We start from the raw sequence: 15,342 nt of genomic DNA on the forward strand, positions 1-15,342 counted from the left end.
TAAATTATAATGTCTTGTAAAAAAGTTGAGGGGACTAAAAGTTTATGACTGATGTAGAAGTTGTCGTATTAAAAAACTACATTTTAAAACATCAAATATTTATACTATTTGCTTTTCAAATAAAAGCATAGTGCTGTTTGGCAAAAAAAAAAAAAAAAAAAAAAAAAAGAATAGGATATGGACTCAAGCTGCCTGAGTGCAAATCTTGACCCCTTCACTGGATCAGCTCTGTGATCTTGGGTAGATGACAACCTCCATGAGGCTTGCTTTTCTCATCTGCAAAGTGAGGATAATGATGGCATTTTCTTCTTGGGGTTGTTGAAAAGATTAAAAGAAATAATGCATGAAAGGTGCTTAGAATGGTGCCTGGTATACAGCAGGCACTCAGTTAATGCCAGCTGACTTAGTTAAGGCCTTTCACAAGCTGGCCTCAGTTTACTCTCCTAACCTCATCTCCTGCTCTGACCTCTGATGTCTTCTGCTTAGGTTATGTCCAGGGCAATGTGCAATTCCCAAAATGTTTACTCCAGCCTCCAGGCTTTTTGCTTGTGCCATTCCCACCACCGGCCCCAGCTCACCGTGACCATGTAATCCTGTAACTGCTCCAAGCCCAGACCGCTGTGGTCGCTGCTGCTGCAGTGGGAGCCGTGGAAAGAAGGTGTGGACGTGCCGCTGTAACATGCTTCAAAGGTGTCCTGGGAGCCATTGCTGCAGGCACGGGAAGAAGGGCCTTCACTCGCCTCCCTCCAGCTCCTCGCCCTCAGGCAGGCTGAAGGTAGGAGGCCTCATCCTAGACTGCATGCTGGCCTCCAAGGCCTCGCACACGCTGGCCCCTGGCACCTCTCAAGTCTCATCTCTCACTGTGCTTGCCTTTGCCTTTGCTCTTTGTGCTTCGCGCCCCCCACCCCCCTTCTCCTTCTTCCTCTACTATCTCCTCACTCTGGGTGTTTGCACCTGCTGTTCCCTCTGCCTGGATTGCCTCCTTTCCCCTCCCTTTTGCTCAGCTAACTCTTACTCATCCCGTGATCTTAAATGTCATCTCCTCAGGAGAGTGTTCCCTAATTCCCCTAGGTTGGGTTAGAACCTCTGTCGAACATGCTCCCTCAGTCCATGGCCTACCTGCGACACGCATGGCCTTTCCAGGTACCCCCAAGCATCCTCTCTGACCACTCTTTCCCTCACACCATTTGCCACAGCCACAGTGGCCACCTGCTGCTCCTCAAACCCACTAAGCTCTATCCTGTTCAGAATTATTGTTATTTTTTTTTGAGACAGATTCTTGCTCTGTCACTGAGGCTGGAGTGCAGTGGTGCAATCTTGGCTCACTGCAGCCTCCGCCTCCTGGGTTCAAGCAATTTTCACGCCTCAGCCTCCTGAGTAGCTGGGACTACAAGCATGTGCCACCCAGCCAATTTTTGTATTTTTAGTAGAGACAGGGTTTCACCATGTTGTCCGGGCTGCTCTCGAATGCCTCACCTCAAGCAATCTGCCCACCTCAGCCTCCCAAAATGCTGGGATTACAGGCGTGAGCCACCACGCCTGGTTAGTTCAGGATTCTTACATTTGCTGTTCCCTCTACCTGGAACACTCTTCCCCCTTTCATCCTCCAGGCCTCAGTTCATGTGCCATCACCTCTGAGAGGCCCTCCTGACTCTCCAGCTGAGTTGCGGTCCCCCTCAGCCTCTCTTATAGCACCCTGAGCCTTCCTTTAGTACTTATTACCATTAATGATTGTTACTGTTAAATTGTGATTTCATTGCCTCCCATGCTAGATTGTAAACTTGACAAGAGCAGGGACTTTGGTTTTCTTCATTTGTTGAACACCTACTATGTGTCAGGCCCAGGTTTTGCCCTCTGTATTGTGTCCATCTGTATCCCCAGCACACAGCACAGTGCCTGCCACATAGAAGGTACTCAAGAAATATTGCTTAATAAAAACTCAACCTTGGGCTCCTGCCTGCTTGTCTCTAAATTGCTCCAGAACCATCCTCCATTATTACCTACAAAGAAGCAGTGTAGCTTTGTGGTTAAAGGACTGGATTCTGGAGCCAGCCTTCTTCTGTTCAAATCCCAGACCTACAACTTACTAGGTGCTTGACCTTGGGAAAACTAAACTTAATTTCTCTATTTCTCAATTTTTCCATCCGTAAAATGGGATAATAATAATTAGTGTCATCATGAGAATTAGAGGAGTTAATATTTGTAGAACACTTAGAATTATGGGCTATAAGCAATAAACAGTAGCTGCCGTAATGTTACTATGTTGATGAAAAAATAAAGTGCTTTATAGAACAGCACTTAGTACATAGCAAGCTCAAAGTTCAAATGCTATTATCACTATTTTATCTCTTCAGTAGATATCTGGTTGTTTAAAGACTAGCCTAAGGGCATACAGTATGAGGAAGGCAAATCTGTTGCCACTAAAAAGGAAAAAAACAGTAAGGCATATATCACTGGCAGAGACTGCTACATGCCAAACTGAAGCCCTTAGTAACATGACTAGGTGATCAACCAGTAACCCAGGACTTTCTTGGTTTTAGCACTGAAAATCTCATATCCTGGGGAACTCCTCATTCCTGAGCAAACTGTGACAGCTGGTCACCCTAAACAGAACCCTGGGTAATGTTCCCAACTGAATTGTTTAAAATTTTATTTATTTGTTTATTTATTTATTTAAATAGAGACAGGGTCTCCCTATGTTGCCCAGACTGGCCTCAAATTTGTGGGCTCCGGTGATCCTCCTGCCTTGCTCTCCCAAAGTGTTGGGATTACAGGCGTGAGCCACTGCAACTGGCCTGAATTTTTTTTTTTTTTTTGAGATAGAGTCTCGCTCTGTCGCCCAGGCTGGAGTGCAGTGGCGCAATCTCAGCTCACTGTAAGCTCTGCCTCCTGGGTTCATGCCATTCTCCTGCCTCAGCCTCCCAAGTAGCTGGGACCACATGTGTGCGCCACCATACCTGGCTAATTTTTGTATTTTTGGTGGAGATGGGGTTTCGCCATGTTGCCCAGGATGGTTTGGAACTCCTGGGCTCAAGCGATCCACTTGCCTCAGCCTTCCAAACTGTTGGGATTACAGGTGTGAGCCACTGCATCTAGCCTGAAATATATTTTTTTAATCCTAAATTTTCCAGCTTTTCTTGTAGCTAGTGATGGCTATGTGACCAACTTCTGGCCTATGAGATATAAGCTCATAAGAAGTCATCAGGTGGGAATCTGGCAAAACTTTTTAAAGAGGCCCCTTAGCATGCTACTGTGATGGCTGGAGCTACAACCACCATCTCAGTCCATGAGGTGACCTTGAGGATGGCTGCAAGTCCTGAAGAGGGTAGGGAAGGAAAAGAGAAGCCTGAACTCCTAACAACCATGAAATGTTGAATTGCTGCTCTATTTTATGTCAAAGATAAGAAAAAAAAGTTCTATCTTGTTTAAGATACTCTTTTTGGGAGTTTTCTATCACATGGAACCAAAATTAAGCTATGGTTTTGGTTTCTGCAGACCACTGTGCCTGGATGGACCCACATCTGAGTTCTGGTGTCTCCTGGGTCTCTCAAGGGTCTGGATCCTGTGAGTTTCCAGAGTCAGGGAGCTCAGTTTACCTCCCCCTCTTGGTGCCCAGTATCTCAGCACACATCAAGGTTGGGTCACCTTCTCCTACCCTCTCTAGTCATCCTGTTTGTACAGGGGTAGGGGAGCAGGGTGGAGTCCCTGACAGGGGCTGTACTCACAAGGAGCTGCAGCAGCTGAAGTCAGCATCATAGGCATACGTCCCATCTGTGTGGCAGCTCTCACCTGGGACCAGCAGACAGAGGGACTGTCAGAGGCAGCAAAGCAGGGATCAGCCTCCCCTGCTCCCTGAGGCCCCACCCTCAGTCTCAGCCTGAAGTCTAGTCCTGCCCCTGACACCAACACACAGCAGACCCTGGGGAACTCCCCTCCCCTCTCCTGATCCTCAACTTCCCCGACATGGGGACAATACCACCCCCCGCCTACCTCATGGGGGCTTTGGGAACAGCAGATGAGGAAACATGTGAGGGAATATTTTGTAAACTGTGTGTTTCAGGCAAGACAAAAAAAAAAGAAAAAAAATTTGTGACTCATGCCTGTAATCCCAGCACTTTGGGAGGCCAAGGCAGGAGGACTGCTTGAGCCCAGGAGTTCAAGATCAGCCTGGACAACATAGAGCGACCCTATTTCTACAACAACAAAAAAATTAGCTGGGTGCGGTGGTGCATGCCTGTGGTCCCGGCTACTTGAGAGGCTGACATAGGAGGACTGCTTGGGCCTGGGAGGTCGAGGCTGCAGAGAGCCGTGATTGTACCACTACAGTCCAGGCTGGGTGACAGAGGTGGACCCTGAAAAAAAATAAATAAAGAAAAGAAAAGAAAGAGAAAAAGAAAGAAAGAAAGAGGAAAGGAAAGGAAGGAATCAAGGAAGGAAGGAAGAAAGAAAAGAAAGAAAGAAAGAGGAAAGGAAATGAAAAAAGAAAGGAAAGAAAGAAAGAAAGAGAAAGGGGAAGGGGAAGGAAAAGAAAGAAAGAAAGAAAAAAGAAAGAAAAGAGGAAAGAGAAAGAAAGAAGAAGAAAGAGAGAAAGAAATTTGTGAAGGGGAAGGATCTGAAAACCTTCAGAGCAAAGAAACACCAAGTACGGAGAGCTTGCGCTCTTCCTAGTCCTGTTGTCTCATTTAGCTGGTTATTAGCCCTACCCTTTCTGATCTCTGATCAGTGCCTCTTCCTTATCCTCCATGTGGGGCCAGTTCCTCATTATACATTCTCCCAGCACAGTCTGTGGTTATTTATTTATTTATTTTGAGACAGAGTTTCGCTCTTGTCGCCCAGGTGGAGTGCAGTGGTACGATCTCTGCTCACTACAACCTCCACCTCCCAGGTTCGATCGATTCTCCTGCCTCAGCCTCCCGAGCAGCTGGGATTACAGGTGCCTGCTACCATGCCCAGCTAATTTTTGTATTTTTAGTAGAAATGGGTTTTCACCATGTTGGCCACACTAGTCTCGAACTCCTGACCTCAGGTGATCCACCTGCCTTGGCCTCCCAAAGTGTTGGGATTACAGGTGTGAGCCACCGTGCCCAGCCTGTGGTTGTGTATTTATTTGTGTACTTATTTAAGCACTGTCAGCCTGCCTCTACTAAGTAAACTTCATGAAAACAGGGCCACCTCTGGTTTTGCTCACCAGAATAACCTACTGATTAGCACTGGATCTGACCTACTAGGTGCTCAATAAATATTTGCTAAATGAATGAATTTGTTGAAATATTTGTTGAATTATCTCACTTATTTGCCTATCATCCTTGTGAGAGTTGAACTAACCCAGCTTCCCAACAAGCACAGCTCCCACAGATGCGAGGGTCTTCGGAAGAAAAGAACGAGAACTCTGTTGCTGGTACCACGCTGCGGGAGACAATGGCTGGGGGAATTCACCCACTGGCCTTAGGGCAGCATGGGGAGTAAGGTTGTTGCTTACAGAAGCTTCAGAATCAGACAGACCTGGGTTTGAATCCTGACTCTGCCACTTACCAGCTATGTGACCTTGAGAATTTAGTGACTAATCTGAGCCTTAATGTCCTCGTCTGTAAAACTGGAATCCTGGCCAGACGCGGTGGCTCACACCTGTAATCCCAGCACTTTGGGAGGCTGAGGCAGGCAGATCACGAGGTCAAGAAATCAAGACCACACTGGCCAACTAACATGGTGAAACCCCGTCTCTACTAAAAATACAAAAATTAGCTGGGCGTAGTGGCACACGCCTGTAGTTCCAGCTACTCAGGAGGCTGAAGCAGGAGAATCGCTTGAACGGGGAGGCAGAGGTTGCAGTGAACCGAGATCCCACCACTGCACTCCAGCTCAGGCGACAGTGAGACTCCATCTCAAACAAACAAACAACAACAACAAAAACCAACCAAACAAACAAAAAAAATGGGAATCCTAAGGTCTCAGAGAGTTCTTTCATCCATTCAGAAAAAATATTTCGTGAGTATCTGATGTACCCAGTCTCGTGCCAGGCACAGGGGATACAGTGACAAAGAGGACAGGCAAGGTTGCTATGAGGACATGGCACATTGGTACAGTGCTTGGCACACAACTGGTGCTCAACAAATGTCTCCATTAGTCTCATTCTCCTTCTAGTCCTTGAGTGCATCCAAGGACCCATCTGGAAATCTTGATTTTGCGTTAGGGTCCTGGTGGGACCAATGGCTCAGTAAGCAGACAATACATGTGCTTAGTTTGCTGCAATACAGGGACACAAAAACAAAAGGGAGAGAGAAGAGTTCAGCTCTAGGGGGCTTGTTCTGAATTTGACAATCCAAACATCTTTGAAGAAGCTAAGTTTGAGATCATCATGAAAACTGATGGCTGGGTGCAGTGGCTCACGCCTGTAATCCCGGCACTTTGGGAGGCTGAGGCGGGTGGATCATGAGGTCAGGAGTTCAAGACCAGCCTGGTCAAGATGGTGAAACCCCCGTCTCTAATAAAAATACAAAAAAAAAAAAAATTCGCTGGGTATGGTGGCACATGCCTGTAATCCCAGCTACCTGGGAGGCTGAGGCAGAGAATTGCTTGAACCCAGGAGGTGGAGGTTGCAGTGAGCCGAGATGGCGTCACTGTACTCCAGCCTGCACAACAGAGGGAGACTCTGTCTCAAAAAAAAAAAAAAAAAAAGAAAAGAAAAGAAAAAGAAAAAAAGAAAATTGACATTTCACCTACAATTGTGGGGTACACTGTAATTATGGCAGGGATCAGGAACCCTAAATACCTTCATCAGCCCCAAGTCCTGGGACATCTTCCCTCCCCTGGCCTTTTTGGGATGTTTCACAGGAGGGGAGAACAGGAGTTCTGGTACTCACTGCGGCTGCAGAGCCATGGCCGTTCAGGTGTGGATGTGTAGTGATAGCCAGCCCGGTCCACACACTCAATACTCTGGTCCCCGTAGATGATCTGGAAGACCTGACAGATGAGTGCACAGGACTCCTCTGCAGCGTCCTGGCCGAGGGAGGAGGAGAGAGAGCTCAGGTCCTCACCAATGACCAAGATGTTACCCTGCTTCCTAAAACACAGTGTGAAGATGCACACAAAGATACACACCTATAGAGCCCTTTAAATTGGCTTTCAAGACTTTTTCCATCAAAATTCTATGGCTACTCTCTGGATCTTAGAACCCCTTTATAGAATTCAGTGACAACTCTAACTCTTGTGCCATGAAAAATGTACCCCAGATTTGTGGAGGATTCATCAGCCTTCCTGAAGCCCTTCTAAGATAAGTCCTAATTTAGTTTAATGTATAGGTATGGAAACTGAGGCCCAGTGAGGGGAAGTGATTAGTCAGGATTAGAATCCTGTTCTCCTAATACCTAGTAGGAGAAGGGATGATTAAATGTATCAAAATTTTAGGCTCAATATAGTTACTAATACTGGAAGCCATATTTAGATATGAGCTTCCTAGCATTCAGTGTGAAAATGGAAGCAGGATAAATAAAATTCAGTCTCAGATAGAAAGAAGGAGTTTAAGTTCTTGGGTAAAACTTTTTTGAGACTGCAAATGTGAATAGGAATTTAGCTCTTGAATTTACCTCTTTATGCCTTAAGCAAGACACATAGAAAACCAGTAATTGATGAAGAGACTGTCTTCATGAAACTTTTCTCTATGTTGTGTCTCTAAAAAGGCCCAAGACAATGGATGGTTGGATACAAAAAGATAGAAAAAAAAGAGCCCAAAGAATAAACTAAAATGTAACTCGGGATAGGCATTTTGGGATAGTAGGTGTGTCCTAATAATTAAACCAGGTGATCCTTACCATAAACCTACAAAATAGACAAAGAGGATCCTTATTTTATAATCAAAGATGCTGAGACTTAGAGTGGTTAAGTGCCTTGTCTAGGTTCACACAGGAGGTTCATGGCATTAGTACCAGCACCCAAGTTGTTTTTTACTCGAATTCCTATATCCTTCTTGGGACCAGGATGACTCAGATAAGAAGCCAGATGCTCAGACAACCCTGGAAAGCAACTTTTTTTTTTAGATAGAGTCACACTCCGGTTGCCCAGTGGCACAATCATGGCTCACTGCAGCCTCAACCTCCTGAGCTCAGGTGATCCTCCCACCTCAGCCTCCTGAGTAGCTGCGTGACAGGCACACACCGCCATGCCCAGATAATTTTTTGTATTTTTAGTAGAGACGGGGTTTTGCCATGTTGCCCAGGCTGGTCTGGAACTCCTGGGCTCTAGTGATCTGCCTGCCTCAGCCTCCCAAAGTATTGGGATTACACTTATTTACTCACTCCGCAAATTCTAACTTAGTCCTATTATGTGGCCGACACTGGGCCAGGTTCAGTTCCCCAAAGCCCTCACAGTCCAGTGGGATGACTGTTGGCTTTGTCTGGAATCCTATTTCCAGCCACAGAGGAAGTGGGCATGGTGGCTGGAGTACAAATGGCCTTGTAAGCAATTGTAAGGATGTTAGCTTTTACTTGGAGTGAAATGGGAAGCCACTGGAAGATGTGGAGTAGTGACATGATGTGACTTTCACGGTAACGGGACCACTCTGTGTGGGGGAAGAGACTGTCAGCAAGGGCTGAACCAGTCAGAGGGTGACCACATAATTCAGGTGAGATAAAATGGGGCATGGATGTGGGTGGGTACAGGGGGAGGGTGGGGAGAAGTAAATGGATTTTGATGTTTTTTTGTTTTGTTTTGTTTTGAGATGGAGTCTTGCTCTATTGCTCAGGCTGGAGTGCAGTGGCGCGGTCTTGGCTCACTGCAACCTCTACCTCCTGGATTCAAGTGATTCTCGTGCTTCAGCCTCCCGAGTAGCTGAGATTACAGGCACCCACCACTATGCCTGGCTAATTTTTGTATTTTTCGTAGAGACGGGGTTTCACCATGTTGGCCAGGCTGGTCTTAACTCCTCAACTCAGGTGATCCACCCGCTTCGGCCTCCCAAAGTGCTGGGATTACAGGCTTGGTTATGTTTTAAAAATAAGAGCCAACAGGATTTATTGACAGAGTGGATATGGGGTGTGTGTGAGAAAGAGAGAGCGCGAGAGCCAGCCAAGGCCCACAGCAAGGTTTTGGCCTGGCCAATGAAAGGACACAGCTGCTATTAATTGTGACAGGGAAACCAAGGGAGTGGCAGGTTTGGGGGAGTAGGTTGGATCTCAGCTTTGGATGTGTTGGGTTTGAAACAGTCGTTAGACCTTCAGATGCAGATCACCTAGAAATGGGTAGATGAAGGATAGATGGAGGAGGGAAGAAGATCAAGGACAAAGTCTGGGGCACTCCAACTTCTGGAGAAGAGGAGGAACCAGCTTGGTAGGAGAAAAGCCTGGAGAAGGTAGAGAGCTGGAAGCCAAGTGAGGAAGTGTTTCAAGGGGAGAGAGACAGCTGTGGTGTCTGAGTTTACTGGTTATCATCTGCCTCACCATCTAGACAGGAACTATGTCTGTTTCGTTCACCACTATTTTTATACAGAGGGATCTGGTGGTCCAAGATCAGAGGAAAAGCTTAGAATGCTCAGAACTTGAAGGTGTCTGCTCGACTGTGAGCTCCCTAAGGGTGGACACCAGATGTCTTTTTCATGTCTGTATCCATAGCACCTAGCCCATTGCCTAGCCCAGAGCTGGCACTCAAGAAACATGGTCGGATGAATAAAAGCAAGGTGAATGAAGAGGATGGGGGAGGCAGAGGGGAAGACGGAGGGGGAAGGAAGAATGGCAGGAAGGCTTCTGCCTTGGGTGACCATCTTGGTTACCAAGAGTACTGGCTCTGAACTTCCTGGATTTGAATCTTAAAACCACCACGTGCTTCCTGTGTGACCTTGCCTATGTTACTTCACCTATGGATCTCGGTTTCCTTCTCTATAGAATGGCAATACAATAGTTGTAATATTTGCCTCCAGAAGTTGCTGTGAGAATTAAATGAGTTGATGCAGCCCTGTGTCTGGCATGAGCTGGCCCTCGATTTACGCTGGTGATTAGTGTCCTCGTGAATGTTACTGCGGTGGGGCCAACACCGACAACGTTGGAGAAGGAACGGGCTGGAGGTTAGATCTAGTTTGTTTTGGCCATTTTGAGAGTTCATCCCATTGAGGGAGTCAAGGGGAGATGCCCTGGAGGTGTCCAGGTCCGGAGTTTAGGAGCCATTAGGTGGGGCAGGTGCAGGGAGAAGGCAGGGGCAGATCCTAGGAACCTGGTGGGTGGGGTGGGGGCAAGGTTGGAGGGGAAGCAGCGTTCCCGAAGCCGGGCATTGGGCGCAGGCTGCTCTCGGGCTCACCCTGTTGGCTACAGCCAGGATGACCAGGTTGCAGTAGGCGTCAGGGCTGGGGTCCTGCGGGTCGAGCGGGTTGGGGCCGGGGTGGCGCCGCTCCCAGCTGCCACCGCCGCTGCCCGCCTGCCTCCGCTCCCAGCTGCCGCCCGGCTTCCCCGCGCCGCCGCCGCCGCCGCCTCCGTGCCGCCGCTCCCAGCTGCCGCTGAACGTCTGCCGTCGCTCCCAGCTGCCCGACGCCCGCGCCCCGGCGCGCTGGCGCTCCAGGCTGCCGCCGCCGCCTCCCCCGGCCCGGGCCTCCGCGGCGCCCCCACCCCACCCCATCCGCCAGTCCAGGCTGCAGATGGTGTGGCGCCGCTCTGCGGTGCCCACCCGCCGCTTCTCGGGAGCCGCACCTGGCTGGCCGGGGTCGCGTCCTGCGCCGCCTGGGCTGGCGTCCACGCCGGCAGGCACCGGGTCCACGCCCAGACCTAGGAGAGTCCGGAGGACCGTCAGCCGCGGAGATCGGGACTCAGAGACCCCCCTCCTGAGGCCGGCTGGCCACCTGACCTCGCGGCTCTGGGGTTCCACCGCCGCCTCGCCCGCGGCTTTAAAGTAGCGCAGCGATTCCCCGCCCATTCCGCTTCCACACTTTCTGGCCCGCCCCCGGCCTCGGTCTCCACCCCTGGCTTCTGGGTGGTGTGGCCAGGTGGCTTCCACGCTCCCCAAGACGCCTGCGCCCCTGGCCTCAGACCTGCCCTCTGAACAGAGGGTGGTGGTCAGGCTGTCCCCTCCCGAGGGAGCCTTAACTGAGGACCCAGTCCCGGGTTTCAGGGGCCGCCCCCTTGGATTCTGACTTCCCGCCTCTCCCCAGCCCCGCCCCCGGACTCAGGCCCCGCCCCCAGCCCAAGGGTCCACTCTAGCCTCAGAGCCGGCTGGTAACTGCGGATCCAGCCCTGGCCTAGGTCTTGGGCTTCTCTACCCTCTCCGTGCTCCACCACCTGGCCTCAGTGTAGTGGCTCAGGCCACCCACCTTCATCCTCAACCTCAGGCCCTGTCTGCTTTCCCAGAGCCTCTTCGGCCTGCCCCTAGTCTCAGGGTAGTATGGTCAGACCTTTTCCATCTCCTCCGCCCCCGCCGCAGGTCCCTCTCCTTCTCTACCCGCACACCTCCTGCCCCTGCCCCGCCCCCGGCCCCTCCCGCCGCACCGGTCTTGAGCACTAGCAGGTGCAGCGCGTCGTCCTGCAGGTAGGAGGCGGCGGCGATCTCGTGCGTAGGGATTCGCAGGATGAGCTCTTCATTGTCGCGCCAGGTGAGCAGCAGGCAGCGGGCAGACAGGCTCAGGATGCTGTCCTGCTCCGCCGTGGTCTTCAGCGGCAGCTCCTTCAGCTGCTGCAGGGAGGGGCAGATCTCGAGTTCCCGAGGTCCGCAGGTAGAAGAGGGAGAAGGGGGCGAGATCCTGCCCTCCTCCCTCCCCAGAGTCTCACCCTGGCGGTGTCTAGCAGCTGCAGGAGCTCGTCCCGACTGGAGGGGTTCAGTGAGGAAGTTACCCAGGTAAGGTGGCCCAGGAACTGGATGGAAATCGGGGTGAGAGAAGGGCACAGAGATGTCACCCCGAAACCTTGAAGAACTCTGGCCTTCTCATTGATGCAGTGCGGATAGATTGAGATAGAAATACATGAATTAATATAACCTGATAATAACTTTTACTGAGCCCTTAATAGAAGCTAGGCACAGTTCTGAGCGCTCTATATATATTCACTCATTCACCCTTGCTTTAAGGATGAGAAAAACCAAGGCAGGGTGTGGCTAACTAAACAACTTGGCCAGGATTAGATAGCTAGAGAGGATCAAACTGGGATCCACATGCCAGAGCCCACACTCTCAACTGCTGGCTTATATTGCCTTAACACATAGTCATCTAGCTATAAGATTCCATAGGGAAGCAAAACTTATTATAATAGCTTGAAAGAACTGACCACCTGTAAATTTCCTCTGGCCTGAGTGGCTCTCTCTACTCCAAGCATCATTGTCAAAGGAATTGCAAATCACTTGCCTTCCTTATGGTCTTGTTGCAGAAGTCAAATGGAAAGGGAAGAATGTTGGATCGAATTAGTACATCATTTTGTCAGGAAAAATGATGCACTAAATCAACAAATTTTTCCTTTACTCTTATATCCTAATGTTAGCACTTAAATGTTATTCAATATAATAATTAACTTTTTTTTGAGACAGAATCTCACTGTCACTCAGGCTGGGGTGCAATGGCAAGATATCAGCTCACTGCAAGCTCTGCCTCCCGGGTTCAAGCGATTCTCCTGCCTCAGCCTCCTGAGTAGCTGGGATTACAGGCGCGTGCCACCACGTCCAGCTAATTTTTGTATTTTTAGTAGAGACAGGGTTTCACTATGTTGGCCAGGCTGCCCTCAAACTCCTGACCTCAAGTAATCAGCCTGCCTCGGCCTCCCAAAGTGCTGGGATTATAGGCGTGAGCCACCATGCCTGGCCAACTTTTAAAAAATTATTTTTAGTTGTATTCTTCTAGGTGAATCCACCAATCAAACCTTTTCTTTTTATTCTTTATCAAATTTCAGTCCTCAATTTTTAAGCAGATTTATGTGTTAGTTTTTCCCTCCAAATACGGTTGCCAGATAAAATATAGGATGCCAGTTAAATTTGAACTTGAAAACAACAATTTTTTGGGGGGGCTGCGGGGGCTGGAGTCTCGCACTGTCGCCCAGGCTGGAGTGCAGCAGTGTGATCTCGGCTCACCGCAGCCTCCGCCTCCCAGGTTCAAGCGATTCTCCTGCCTCAGCTTCCATAGTAGCTGGGATTACAGGCGCCCACCACCACACCCAGCTAATTTTTTGTGTTTTTAGTAGAGACGGGTTTCACTGTCTCTACTAAAAGATGGCCAGGCTGGTCTTGAACTCCTGACCTCGTGATTCACCTGCCTCGGCCTCCTAAAGTGCTGGGACTACAGGTGTGAGCCACCGTGCCTGGCCGTTGATCAACAATAATTTTTAAGTTGTTTAGTATTTTTAGTCCCTTGCAATATTTGGGACATAATTATGCTAAGAATGTATTCATTGCTTATCTGAAATTCAGATTTTACTAGGTGGCTTGTTGTTTGCCAGTTCAGACAACTCTACCCCCATATCAATCTTCTTAGGCTAAATGAAGACCCATCATTGCCTCTTCATGGTGTTCATGCCAGGTGTGGGGGCTCACACCTGTAATCCCAGCACTTTGGGAGGCCAAGGTGGGCGGATCACCTGAGGTCAGGGGTTTGAGACCAGCCTGACCAACATAGTGAAACCCCAGCTCCATTAAAAATACAAAAAAATTAGCCGGGTGTGGTGGTGCGTGCTGGTAGTCCCAGCTATTAAGGAGGCTGAGGCAGGAGAATTGTTTGAGCCCGGGAGGCAGAGGTTACAGTGAGCCAAGATCGTGCCACTGCACTCCAGCCTGGGTGACAGAATGAGACTCTGTCTCAAAAAAAAAAAAGTACAGCTCCTAAGTGGTGGAAGTTCTTTGTGCCTTGCTGTTAATCTGGACACTGTCCGAGTAACAGCAAAGTCACTGCAGTAAAATCTCATGGGAAATGTGAAAGTTGTCAATCAGAATGGAGTCACTTGTGTTAAAAGCCCTGACAAATAGGAGTGGGGATTCTCATGCATGAACGCCTGATAACGAGAACTATCAAAAAGACTGTAAAAACTACAACTTTGCACAAAGGCCATCACAACCTTACACACACACACATATTCCTGCAAGGACAGCAACTGCTCATCCAACTTGGAAGTGGTGCCATCCTTGTTATTGATCCTTGCAGCCAGGGATAATTATCTCAAAACAATTATGTAATCCTCCTCACTTTTCCTTTAAAAACATTTGCCTTCCTTTACCTCCTGAATACAGGGTTTACTATGGCACGCATATTCCCACTGCAATGCCTATTCCTGAGTAAACATCATTTTCTTTTAGTGAGTCTCCCTTTGTGTTATGTCAGTTGACAAAAGATAGGACTTTCCCGTGCACAGAACACTCTCCCATCTACTCTCCCCTGGGGGTAGGTTTTGAGCCTCATGTTGAGATGGGAACACTGAGGAGACTCAGCAGATGGAGGTCACTTGCTGAGGGTACGGGCAAGGCTGACATGAACCCAGGCCTCTTTCCCATGAGCCACAACTTCGCCTGTGTGAGGGCTGATCAGAACTTGGTGTCAAGGAGAAGTGAAGGTCTCCTCACCCCAAGGTTTTCCCACCCCTTCTTATCCTGCACGCACCTTGACCTCTTTCTCCAGATAGTCACACAGCAGAATCTGGGGGTCGATGAGGTAGTCGGGGGGATAAAGGGGCATTGAGTGCAGGGGCCGGCGGCTCACGCTGCTCCTACAAGCTGCCCGGCGCCCGGCCTTGGGGAACACCAGCCTTCGGATGGGGGATACAAAGCCCTGGGGAGGAGAGGAGGAATGAGAGTGATAACAGCGGCTGCTTTTGTTGAGCTCTTACTATGCTCACTTTTACTTACATTACCTAATTTAATTCTCACCAAAACTCTGCAGAAGGGGTACCTCTGTAAGTCCCATTTTACAGATGGAGAAACTAAACCCTAGAGAGGAACTAACTGATAAAGTCACCAGCTAGTAGTGGTGGAACGAATAGTTCACCTTGGGCATTCTGGATCCAATGACCTTCTTTCTAAACACCCAGGTGACAGTGTAGCTCCTGCCAAACAGGTTTGAGGAATGAGTCTAGGCTGGGGCAAATACAGAAAAATGTTAGGATTCAAGGCCAGGCGTGGTGACTCACACCTATAATCCCAGAACTCTGGGAGGCCGAGGCGGGCAGATCACTTGGGGTCAGGAGTTGGAGACTAGCCTGGCCAACATGGTGAAACCGTGTCTCTACTAAAAATACAAAAATTAGTCAGGTGTTGTGCCAGGAGCCTGTAATCCCAGCTACTCGGGAGGCTGAGGCAGGAGAATCACTTGAACGCAGGAGGCAGAGGCAGAGGCAGAGGTTGCAGCGAGCCAAGATCGAGCCACTGCACTCCAGCCTGGGCAACAGAACAAGACTCCATCTCAAA

The 15,342-nt window shown here is 49.2% G+C and overlaps 1 protein-coding gene across 2 annotated transcripts in view; it reads right to left on the reverse strand.

Moving 5' to 3' along the window:
* The window catches only part of CCM2L (CCM2 like scaffold protein), a 28,371-nt gene that overhangs the window by 4,219 nt on the left and 8,810 nt on the right, over positions 1 to 15,342 (reverse strand). Inside the window, exons 2-8 of one of the 2 annotated variants that reach the window (XM_032141873.2) lie at positions 14,540 to 14,707; positions 11,739 to 11,822; positions 11,460 to 11,643; positions 10,282 to 10,742; positions 6,861 to 6,996; positions 3,726 to 3,789; positions 579 to 708 (exon numbers count right to left, since the gene is read on the reverse strand). In XM_032141873.2, coding sequence (XP_031997764.1) covers positions 579 to 708; positions 3,726 to 3,789; positions 6,861 to 6,996; positions 10,282 to 10,742; positions 11,460 to 11,643; positions 11,739 to 11,822; positions 14,540 to 14,707 — 1,227 coding nt within the window. The remainder of the gene's footprint in view (positions 1 to 578; positions 709 to 3,725; positions 3,790 to 6,860; positions 6,997 to 10,281; positions 10,743 to 11,459; positions 11,644 to 11,738; positions 11,823 to 14,539; positions 14,708 to 15,342) is intronic. The other variant, XM_032141875.2, reaches the window with a different exon arrangement.

This window comes from Hylobates moloch, unplaced genomic scaffold (assembly GCF_009828535.3).
Source record: "Hylobates moloch isolate HMO894 unplaced genomic scaffold, HMol_V3 SCAFFOLD_21, whole genome shotgun sequence".
NCBI classification, from domain to species: domain Eukaryota; kingdom Metazoa; phylum Chordata; class Mammalia; order Primates; family Hylobatidae; genus Hylobates; species Hylobates moloch.